Source organism: Chaetodon auriga, chromosome 8 (assembly GCF_051107435.1).
Source record: "Chaetodon auriga isolate fChaAug3 chromosome 8, fChaAug3.hap1, whole genome shotgun sequence".
NCBI classification, from domain to species: domain Eukaryota; kingdom Metazoa; phylum Chordata; class Actinopteri; order Chaetodontiformes; family Chaetodontidae; genus Chaetodon; species Chaetodon auriga.
This window is the reverse complement of record NC_135081.1, coordinates 20,247,627-20,259,725: the sequence shown is the minus strand read 5'-3', so window position 1 is coordinate 20,259,725 and position 12,099 is coordinate 20,247,627. Positions and strand designations below refer to the sequence as shown.

Sequence of the window (12,099 nt, the reverse complement as noted above, 5' to 3'; positions counted from 1 at the left end):
AGAAAAGAAAAGAAAAAGAAAGTAGGTTTATGACGCAAAAGTGGGAAAAGCACCATCAACATAGTGCCACATTAAATGATGCTGGAGTGAAACTGTGACAGCTGTTGCCAGCCTGAAGGAGCCGCTTAGCCCCCCCCCCCCCCCCCCCCCCCCTCATGGAACGGGTTGTCCATGATCAGTGTCAGCTTGGCCAACATCCTCCTCCTCTCACCCACTTAATAACTTACACTAATTAAAAATGCTTTCAAATTATCTGCTACTCTGTACCCTGGTGGTATGTGTGGTAGGGGTTGGATTCACTTAGTTGTTTTCTTCTCTGTGTATTTTCTTTACACTTTGGTTAGGGCACCCTCTGGTGGCAACCTGCGTGGATGTTTTGAGCCTAACCGGAACTTTAAGTAGCTGACACTGCTAACATCACGGACGTGTTTTGGTGTAACACACAACATTCAGCGTTAACCTCCCGACACGTGCATTTCAAATCGTAATTTACCTGCTCATGTAAAGACTCCACGTGTTTGTAAGTAACACAGCATCGATGATATGAAGTGTTAGCAAATGTTTTCGACCGCTACCTAAATCTGCGCGAGCTAAACGGTCGCGTTTTAGCCCGCCCTTCACTTATTAACATTAGCTTAGATGAGTTAGCATGTCAACAAACCTGGAACTTCAGTTTGAAGTAACGTTACAGTGACACTTTGGCATGTCCCAAACTATCTACATCTCTTACTGCACGTGGCTCCTTTATTTCAAACAAATACGTTGCAGGCTAGCTAGTTAGCATCAAGTTGCTAACTCTTTCAGCCCAAACTTTGAAATCGACAGCAGAAACGCTCAGATATGCATCAACCGCGTAGCTAATTTACGCTTTAACGTTACATTTAGCATATTTGTGGGATTTCCAAATGCCGTTCACTGACAAACGTGCATCTTTGTCACTGAATCGACGTGTGTTATGTCACTGTGGTGTCACGAGTATTTGTTCATGTCCTAATGTCTGTCAATTTATGTAGTTTCCAGATTGTAGAGTGCAGATTCCTTTGAGATCCTTTTCGCTGCCCCTGAATCATGAGTGGCTCCAAGCCCGACATCCTGTGGTCTCCGCACCACCCGGACCGCTATGTCATCTGTGACTCTGAGCTGGGACTGTACCGTATTGGACCTGTGGGCAGCGCAGAAACCAAGGCTGGCACTCTCCCCCTCTCTGAAGAAACTGCTGCTACTTTACTGGCCATTAACTCTGACACACCGTATATGAAATGTGTGGCCTGGTACCCAAAGCATGAGCCCGAGTGTTTGCTCGCTGTGGGTCAGGCTAATGGACGAGTGGTGCTCACTAGCCTGGGTCAGAGCCACAACTCTGCATGTAAAGAGCTGGTGGGCAAAGAGTTTGTGCCAAAGCACGCCCGTCAATGCAACACTTTAGCCTGGAACCCGGTGGACAGCAACTTACTGGCTGCTGGATTGGACAAGCACAGGGCAGACTTCTCTGTCCTCATCTGGGACATTAGCAGTAAGTTTTCCCCAGAGGCCAGTGTAGCCGTGGAGAAGATCCGTCTCTCATCTGTGGACTTGGACTCCAGCACAGTAGTGACCAAACCGTTGTACGAGCTAGGCCAGAACGATGCCTGCCTGTCCCTCTGCTGGCTGCTTCGGGACCCAAAGCTGCTGCTGGCTGGCATGCACAGGAACCTCGCCATATTTGACCTGAGGAACACAAGCCAGAAAACGTTCGTCAACACCAAGGCCATCCAGGGGGTGACAGTCGACCCACACTTCCATGACCGCGTGGCCTCGTTCTTTGAGGGTCAGGTGGCCATCTGGGATCTGAGGAAGTTTGAGAAGCCTGTGCTGACTCTCACTGAGCAGCCCAAGCCTCTCACTAAGGTGTGATGCAGTTTGTTTTTGAGGAGATGAGCTAAATGTTTAAGCTCTTTCCAGTTAATTGGAATGGAATCATTATTATCATTGATATTTTTTGGTTTCTGATGGTGGAGTTTGCTGGTGAATTTTAAATCCAGTAGATTTTACAGGCTCAAAGTTGGCAGCTGATGGTGGTGTATTCCTTTCTCATTTTAGGTGGCGTGGTGTCCGACCCGTACCGGCCTGCTGGCCACCCTGACACGTGACAGCAACATCATCCGCCTGTATGACATGCAACACACTCCCACACCCATCGGCGATGAGACGGAGCCCACCATCATCGAGCGAAGCGTGCAGCCCTGCGAAAGCCAGATCGGCAGCTTTGCCTGGCACCCGTCCTCTCAGAACCGCATGGTGGTGGTGTCAGCAGCCAACCGAGTCATGACCGACTTCACCGTGTTCGAGCGCATCTCACTGGCCTGGAGCTCCACCACCTCGTTGATGTGGGCGTGCGGCAGACACCTGTACGACTGTGTGGAGGACGGGGCTGAAGGGGTGGAGAGCGTGATTGAGAAAGACATTGCCACTAAGATGAGGCAGAGGGCTCAGTCCAGGTATGGACACGATACCGTCCAGGTGTGGAGAAACCACCTGCTGGCGGGAGGGAACGATCCCCAGCTCAAGTCTTTGTGGTACGATCTGTTCTATATCCTTTTGATTAAGGGGTGTAAATTCCTGCTGAGCGGTGAGGTGGTCCTGTTTACTGTTTTCTTTATTTTTAAAGTCATTAACGAACCTACAGTAAACATTGTTATAGCCAGGGAATATGGAAGTTTGTCTTCTACAGTCAGTATTTATTCTTGTTTTTATCATAAATTGTTCAAATATCAGCTTCAGTTTTAGTTTTCCTTCTGCTTTGGTCAACTTGAATTTGAGTAATATAAAGAATTTCTGTAGTGATTGTGGTTCTTGTGCCCCTCGAGCTGCCCTGTTTTGTGTCATTATGTTGTTTGAACTGCAGCAGCAGTTACAGTTCCTATCCAAGTATCACATATGAAGCAGTGTGCAGAGGATATGGAGCTGAAACTGCAGGGGAACAAACAGTCTGTGGTCTACTCCGGTATCAAGAACATTGTAAAGACCAGTTCAGGTAAGACGCACCAATCATCGCTTGAGAACATGACAAAATACTGTTTGTGAAGAAGAATCAGGCTTTCTTTAAAACATATTTCTAAACATTATCAATATATGTGTTAGTGAGTTATTGAACGGTCTTTGTACGTCTTCCCGTTTTTCTCAGGCACAACAGAGAGCCGCCGGTGCTGGAGCGGCTCAGACCGGCAGACAGATGTGCCGCGGTACCTCAGCGAGGAGCGCTGCCTCGCCCTGCGGCTCTGTGGCTGGATCAGCCGGGGGCCCGACATCGACGTGGAGATATTCCTCCGGTCGCTGGAGCAGGAGCGCGAGTGGGAGCGGGCGGCCGCCGTGGCCCTGTTCAACCTGGACATCCGCCGGGCCATCCAGATCCTCAACAAGGGAGCCACCGCTGAGAAGGGTGAGTGCTGCAGCGCTGTGGAAGGGGAGGGGGTGAGCAGGGGGAGAGGGTGAAATCAGTTCATCGTTTGGTCTGTAAAACATCATGAAAAGTCTCCACCAACAGTCCAAAACCCCCAGATATTTACTATCTAATTTAAGACCATGAAAAGCAACAAATCCTCACATTTGACAACCTGGAACCATCAAATATTTGGCATTTTTGCTTGAAAAACAACTTGAATGATCAATAAATTATCAAAACAGTTGCAGGTTAATTTTCCACTAATTTTTTCAGCTCTAATCTGCTTGGCTTTATTTGTTTTACTTTTTTTGGCTAAATTAAATTATGTAGTGTTTCAGAATGAAGCAATAACAGTAAAAAATTAAACAGATTAAATGATCAAAACTACATCTTAACTGAGATCATTGATCTGCGTTTCACAGTTATCTCCCTCTGTGTTAATGCGTGTTGTCGTGTCACGCTACTTCAACAGCAAAGTCTGTAAACAATGTAAAGCTACAAGTATAAAAGCCTGAAACACCAGCCGTCATATTCAGAAAGCTGCTTTAAAATGTGGTAAATATATTATTTCACTGTCTTGACAAGCATGAAGTGGCCGTTTTTGTTTTCAGAGCCTTTTAGCAAATGAAATGAAGGTCTTGAGGAATTTGAGAAATGCAGCAGCAGGAGAACCTTGTTTTTCGCTCAGCGCTCGTCGTGTATCAGCTGCTTTTCACACTGAGGTTTAATGAAAACGGAGAGAGAAGCCTGTTGTTGACACACGCCTTGACTAAGAAAAATTCCACCAATGTAGGTCAAACGTTTTTCTGCTGTGTGTTCTAATGAGTGTTTCCTGAGCATGACTGATGGGGTGATCCATTAGATAAGGAGCGACAACACATCCATCTCGACACTTACAGCGTTTTCTCTCAAACAGCAGCTCAGACTTAATGCACCAGTTCCAATCGATGCACTTCTACAAACATACGAACATTTTTGTGATGGGGTCATTTTTGTTTGACATGTTCCCAGCCTGTTTTTTTTTTTTTTTTTTTAAAGATCTCTCAGATGAAACCTGACGGCCAACTGAAAGATTTTTTTGCAGAGAAAGCGATAAGTTTAATGTTGAAGGTGCTCTTCAGTACTCTAGAAAAAATCCTTATTGGCTGTTATGCAGAGAGAGATGAGAAGATCAAAAATGTCACATCTGTCTGCAAAATAAGAAGCTACAGCCGTGAGACACTTAGCGTAGCTTATCATGAAGCTAGGCCTGGCTCTGTCCAAAGGCAAATAAATACACCCACCAGCACGTACAAGGCACAAGGCACCTACAAAGGTCAGCTGCACTGTGACATCATAATGTTGTGGCCATGATTCAACACCGTATCTCAGGAACAGAAGACAGATTGTGACCATATTTCACACTTAGTCAAATACTGAATGGGTGACTAATCTTGGGCGTTCACCTTGAAACTATGCCGATCGTTTAGATGTTCCGTGCATCCACGTTTTACAGTTTGTAGCTCCTCTGCAGCAACATCCATGTTTGAAGCATTGTCATCACCACAAGCTGGTTCTGCTGATATTGTTGGTGATTGTTGTTGCACCGTGGGATGAAGCCCTCTAACTTCTGTTGCACCAAAAAACACTCTTCATGCTTTCTAGTAAAGTCTTCATTTCATATATTATGAGTCTGGACAGACCGCACAGCTGCACTCTGCAGACATTAAACAAACCGCCTCGTCTGACTTCTCATTCACAGGTGACCTGAACCTGAACGTTGTTGCCATGGCTCTGTCAGGCTACACCGACGAGAAGTCCTCCCTGTGGAGGGAGATGTGCAGCTCTCTGAGGCTGCAGCTGAAGAACCCCTACCTTTGCGTCATGTTTGCCTTCCTCACCAGTGAGCCTGGAGCCTATGACAGTGTGCTGGTAATGGATCTATTGCTGTCATGGAATTTCATGGGGTATTGCAAACACAAGGAAAGTTAGTGAAAAGGGAAAAAAAGTTAAAGTTGGCACTCTTCTCTGTCTGAACAAAAGGCATTTTGTTCCCACTCCCCATGTATTCTTAACACGGTGATGAAAAGGTAGTTAACACTCTTCAGGTGCGCAGGAAGAGACGTGTTTTGCTTTTCTGGAATCAGTGCTGTAAGTCATAAAACAATGAGCAGAAAATGAACCTGTGCCCAGGACAGTGAATGTTTCTGCTTTCTCCTCCTGCGGTTGCATCAGATTCTGGCCGTCAGCCGCTGTCACATTTATTTATCTCTTTAGACCTTTTCCTGGCCAGAAGTGATGACTCCATGATAAGAGCATTCAGTCAGTCCCACCGACTTTTTCCTGCCATCACGGCTTTTAGAATTGATTAAGTGTCCCTGCAGAAATGTGCCAAGGAGTGGAAAAACTTCAAAATATTGCACAACATACTTATACGTAATATTTCTTCATGAAAGAGGATGAAATTCTTTGTGTTTCAGTATGAGAGCAGTGTTGCTGTGCGGGACCGAGTAGCCTTTGCCTGCATGTTTCTCAGCGATGCCCAGGTAACACGACACAAAGCCAGACTTCAGCTGATTATGTCCTGTGTCAAACCCTCTAACAGCATTTCCTGTTGAGTTTCTGCAGAGCAGGATTAAGCTGCATTCTCCTCTGATTTGATCAAATGTCTCTGGGGGTGTTTGGCTGCAGCTGCCTCGATACATCGACAAGCTCACCAATGAGATGAAGGAGGCGGGCAACCTGGAGGGCGTCCTGCTGACGGGTTTGACTAAGGATGGCGTAGACCTCATGGAGAGCTACGTGGACCGCACTGGAGATGTACAGACTGCCAGCTTCTGCATGCTGAAGGTACACAAACACAGAAAAATTACACCAATTCATCTTTTTTTTGTAGTTTTTTTGCGCATTCACGCCAACTATGATTGGAAAGGAGTAGCGGCTTGTGAGCCAAATCCAGCCCGCCAACAAAAATGGTTGGCTCCAGGATGAAAACAGGTTTCACTTTTAATAAATCTATCGTAGATAACAGTTGAATGTCCGCGCATGAAGAGAAGCAAACAAACTGAGGCTGCTTTCAGTCATTCAGCGCAGACTGAACTCTAATAAACCTACGAGAAAAATAATACAGATAGAAAATACAATGCGCTTAATGTAAATGAAAGAAGTGTCCCATCATAAAATGTTGTAATGTTTGTTCTTAAAGGTCTCCTGCTTTAATATTTGTCTTCTCAGGCCTGTTTCACTGTAGTTACCTCCCAGGAATATAGTGAACTTGGGAAGACCACCTTCCATTACTTTGCACCTTACAGACGATTTTAAACTTCTACCTTCAAATCTGTTTGGTATGGATGTTATTTTTGCTTTATATGCATTTGTGGTTCTGTATCTGTCTGGGTGTTTTTTTGTTTTTTTTTGCTGTATGTGGGTTTTTTTCTCTCGCAAAAGGGATCTTGATCTCAATCAGTGGGTGTGCTTTGACTGAGCAGCTTCTCTCTGTCTGTAGCATTGATGCATTATAATATGGATGTATTGTACTCTTATAATACATCCATTGTCTGAAGTCACCACTCGCTCAGTGTCCCGCCCACAGCACTCTATGATTGGTTACACGTCACGAGTAATAGCCTATCAGCGCTGAATGCTGCTGCAGAGACCGAAGCTGCTCTGGCGGGCAGAGACGTTGCAATAAACATCACAGTCTTATGATGTATTTCTGTGATGACCACTGAAAATACCCGAAGTCATAGCCTACGGTGTGTGTGTGTGTCTGTGTGTGTGAGGTCTGTACGGATCATGGATCAACTATGTTTAGTTACACCACTGCCAATTAACCACGTTAGAGAAAAGTGGCATTGCAGGAGAAAGAAAAATGCCATTTGAGCTTGTGCTGTGCTGTGCATGCTGCACACGGGGGTTCTTACTGTTGAAGTGCAGGGAGCAGACCAACAAGCTACAGTAAATCCCCTCAAAATGCAAAATGGTTTAAACAGTAAGCGAAACAAACTCATCATAAAACTGCAACGCAGGTCATAGGATGGAAGCTCTGATCGCACCCTCAGAGAGAACGAGCCACAGGCTAAAACTTGTCTGTTCGTTTGTAAGAAGGTCACAGCTTGTTGTTCTAAACACGGTTCCTTCCTTGGAATTGTTTGAGCAAACCTCATTGGGATTGTTCGCTCTTACGCGCTTGTTTCTATAAAGAAATACTAAAGCAAATACAATTGTGAGACATCTCTGTAACCTTCTAACATGCTGTGAAACAGCTCGTTCGGCTGTGGTTGTGCTCTTCCTGTTTCAACCTGCTCCTGAATGCAGCACTGCAGTGCACAAGGCCTCCACCGCCTATGCAGGAATTTCATATTCCTCACATACATATACATAAACATGTACCCGTTGCACCAGAGGGATGGGAGTATGAAGAGGCAGGAAGGGTGAGACTTCCAGAAGCTATTTGTTCCAGTACACTGCGGCTATTTATTTTCTCATGATACAACCCCATAGCCCAAAAAAAAACCAAAAAAAAAACAGCTGGGATGCCGTATGAAACATATAAAACAGAATGTGATCATTTGCTGTTGCCTTTTTTACATAAACTCAACTGAAAACAGCACAAAGACAATATACTTAATGTTTGAGCTCATCAGCTTCATTGATTTTTGTAAATATCTGCTTATTCTGAATCTGATGCAGCAATGCGTTTCAAACAAGTTGGGACAGGAGCAACAAAAACTGGGAAAGATGTTGAATGCTCGAAAAACACCTGTTTGGAACATTCCACAGGTAAACAGGTTCATTGGTAACAGGTGAGTGTCATGATTGGGTATGAAAGGGGCATCCTGGAAAGGCTCAGTCGTTCACGAGCGAGGATGGAGCGAGGTTCACCACTTTGTGAACACATGAGTGGATAAAGGATATTAATACATGGGCGTAGGAACACTTCAGGAAACTGTCAGTAAACTGTCAGTATGCAAATGACTTGAATCAGGTTTGTGTGTAAACCGAAGTGAAAATGCAAAGCGAGACCAAAAAAAAAAAAAAAATCTTCCAACAGGGTTCCCCAGGTGACGTGTTGAAAGACCCTCGAGTCCAGTGCTGGATCGAAAACTACCGCAACCTTTTGGACGCGTGGAGATTCTGGCACAAACGGGCCGAGTTTGACATCCACAGAAGCAAGCTGGACCCCAGCTCCAAACCGCTGGCCCAGGTAACAGGCAAAAAGTGATTTATCGGTGAAGAATGGTGGTTTGATGCTTTTCTGTGTTTCTTGTCATTATAATCTGAAAGTTTTAAGACGTCTTCTTTGGGAAATTGTCATGGCCGTTCACTGTTTCCTGACAGATTAGTAAAGAATCAGTAGAAAAATAAGAAACAGATTAATCATTAATGAAAACACTCATTACTTGCAGCCATGAATACTCGCGTTTGATAATGGCTGTCATGATGTGTTCGTGGTTAGCTCTCTGAAACGTTTGCACCTCAGTCAAACTTTCCAGCGTCTTGAGGTCAAATGACACGGTGACTCCTGACTGAAATTTGATTTCTTCGTTTACTGTCTTAGAAATGACTTCCCCATGACAAACAGAACCCTTGTCCTGTTTATTACATGTAGCTTGTGCCGAGCAATCAGTATCAGCCAAGCTCATAACACTCACAGCTCTGCTCTCCAGTTCCCGTCATAAAACCCGTGTTCTAGTTAGTGATCTGTGTTTTCTCCGTTCACGTTGGAGAAATCTGTTCCAAGGGTTAAGACGCTGTACTTTAATAGACCCTGTTATCAAGCCAAAAACTGTTTCCTATCGAGCCAAACGTGGTGTTACCTAACTGCATCGCTGGCATTCCAGTGTTCACAGTTAAGCATGCTGGCATTATTTCTTATCTAATGCTTATCTCCCTCTCCCCTCAAAGTGAAAATAAGACAGCTGCTAAGCACGTACTGGTTGGTTTTGCTTTCATGTTCACTGTCTTATCAGCCGCCCTCTGTGTTTGCTCTTGTGCGACAGGTGTTTGTGAGCTGCAACTTCTGTGGGAAGTCCATCTCCTACAGCTGCTCGGCGATGCCACACCAGGGCCGCGGCTTCAGCCAGTACGGGGTCAGCGGCTCGCCAACCAAGTCGAAGGTCACCAGCTGCCCCGGCTGCAGGAAACCGCTGCCACGCTGTGCCCTCTGCCTCATGAACATGGGTACACCTGTGTCTAACTGCCCAGGTAAAGTGGCCTGTGCAGAGTGTGTAGACAGATCTCAGCTGATACTTCCAGTACCAGGTGTCCAAAATACTTAACTGAGCATTTGCAGGAGAGAAGGTCTGGACTTTGATCAGCATTTAGGGGCAGACGGGAGTTCAGCAACCAATGTTGATAGTCAAATTTTGTTGATTGTTAATGTTGACTCAGGGATAAATCTCCTCTGGCAGGAACAGGGAAGTCGGACGAGAAGGTGGACTTGACAAGGGAGAACAAACTTGCTCAGTTCAACAACTGGTTCACCTGGTGCCACAACTGTCGACACGGCGGCCACGCCGGCCACATTCTCAGCTGGTTCAGGTGGGACTCGCAGGATGTTGCACATGTGCAGTCATTTTCGCATATATGTGAACTTGATTGATTGGAGTTTTCGATTCTGAAGCAAAATAAAAGAAAAAAGAAAGAATGTTTCATAACCAGTAAAATGAAAAAATTCAATATCAGTGGTCGATAAATATTTTTAAAAGAAGGCTAAAAACTTATCTCTTCACTTCAGCCTTTAACTGGCTGAAACTGTTGTTTGCCTCACACTGATGCACTGCTGCACTTCTTTTAAAATGTTGGATTCACTTGATTTTATGCCTTCTGTGATCTCTCTTCTTTATTTCATCATTACTATTCAGTGGGTTTATTATGCATTCGCTTTTTTCTACTTTTAGCTTATTTTTACTCTAATTTTCAAGTAGGTTTATTTTACTTTCGTTTTCTGTCCCTGTTTTTAAGTTAATTCTGTGTTAAGTGAAGCACTTGAATGTGATTCCTTTGTTAAAAAGCACTTCAGGCTGCATGTTTTGTGTATGAAAGGTGCTAAACAAATAAAGTTTACATATATATTTGTTTCAGAATCAAAACTTTGATGAACAGAAGGTGCACTCACTTACTATGTCCTTCTGTGTTTTTGTAGCCAGGATGCACAGACCTCTGTATTATCTGTTTACGCATTTCTTCCTGTTTACATGTTGTTGTTTTAATTGACGTGCATGTGTTCATTACAGAGACCACACAGAGTGCCCAGTGTCAGCTTGCACGTGTAAATGCATGCAGCTGGACACCACGGGGAACCTGGTGCCTTCAGACAGCAGCTAAACAGGGGACGCCTGTCGGAAACTGAAGCCAAACACCAGCCCAGAGCCAACCAGTGTGGGTTCGCCGCTGCACCCGCCACACCGACAACTGGGCAAGGGACAAGGGGTGCCAGCAGTGTCCTTCTCTGGAGTGGCTGCTCGAACAGAAAGACAGACTGTCAAGTTATAGCCTAGTGAGTGTGACGTTGTAACAGAGACCTATATGAAGAAGGGAGGCGGTGGGCGCTGCTGATCTCACTAACTGAATCAAGACAGAAAGGGAGCAGATGCAAACTCACTGCTCTGCTAATGAAAATCCCACTCAGGAGCAATAAAAAGAGACTCTGCTGTATTAGAATCACAAATGTTCACAGGAATTTGACTTGGTGATACAGGATACAGATACAGGAAAAGTTAAAAGGTTAAGTTAAAAAGTTTAACATAAGAATTACTTACAGTGAAGAATAATAAATTATGCTGCATTATGTTAAATATACTGCTTGGCATTGTATATATGTAAGTTAAGAATAATAAATATGCTGCATTATGCTACATTTGTACATGTTGCACAGTCCTGGCAGGACGGTTGGTTCCACAGTAAGACGTTATACTGTCCCCTACACCCTGTCTATAGAAGTGCATGTGGTGGTGGTGGCCAATGATGGCATTAGGGAAAAACTGTTCAGGTGTCTGGTGGTCCTGGTGCTGATGGAGCCGAACCTGCTCCTGGATGGAGGCTTTCTGAAGGGGCAGCGAGTGAGTGACGGGTCCCGCTGTCCGGCTCTGGCATCAGTAAGCTGTTAGCATGCTGCTGTGTTTGGTGTGGGCAGAGGATGCATGGTACTGCACATTGATGGAGGAGGTGAGGACACTCGAAGGTGGCTCTGTAGAACTGGGTGAAAATCTTAGTGGAGATCTTCCAGAGCGGTCCGAGGAAGAGCATCCTCTGGCTTGATGACATGAGATGAAGATGTCTCATAGCACAGATCGCTGGGTATGATGGTACCCGGAAATGTACTCCACCGCCTCGACACTGTAAAGGTAATGGCCAATGTGAAGGTGGGTGTTTCTGGAAGTCCATGACCACCTCCACCATTTCAGCTCCAGGTCGTTACGCCATGCTGCCGGCTGTGACAGTGTTCCTGTAGGCTGGCTCGTCATGTCATCGTCCTTGATGTTGTCAGCAGACTTGACCAGCATGATGGAGAGGTGTCTCTCTTCCAGTCCAACCTGTATCAGGCTTGTGGTTTGATTGTTATCTATAAAAAATATATAATGTTCATTCACACATCAGGTTGAAAAGTTGTGATTACAGGTGCCAGTATGTGTGGGCTGCGTATCGTGGCTTGTGTTTTAATATGCTGTTTAACGTGTGTGTTTGTCTTGCGAAAG

General features: G+C 45.1%; 1 protein-coding gene across 2 annotated transcripts; it reads left to right on the top strand.

Moving 5' to 3' along the window:
* Positions 1–404: 404 nt before the first annotated feature.
* mios (missing oocyte, meiosis regulator, homolog (Drosophila)) lies at positions 405–11,260 on the top strand. 2 transcript variants are annotated; one of them, XM_076738300.1, is made up of 12 exons: positions 405–520; positions 1,014–1,887; positions 2,080–2,569; positions 2,915–3,013; positions 3,164–3,418; positions 5,163–5,332; positions 5,881–5,946; positions 6,092–6,250; positions 8,454–8,606; positions 9,403–9,607; positions 9,814–9,943; positions 10,639–11,260. In XM_076738300.1, exons 2-12 carry the CDS (start codon positions 1,069–1,071, stop codon positions 10,727–10,729), a joined length of 2,637 nt encoding a protein of 878 aa, XP_076594415.1. In that variant the 5' UTR covers positions 405–520; positions 1,014–1,068; the 3' UTR covers positions 10,730–11,260. The 2 variants fall into 2 exon arrangements, with proteins under 2 accessions (XP_076594415.1, XP_076594416.1); XM_076738301.1 differs by having other exon boundaries at positions 444–520; positions 2,080–2,573; positions 2,919–3,013.
* Positions 11,261–12,099: the final 839 nt, after the last annotated feature.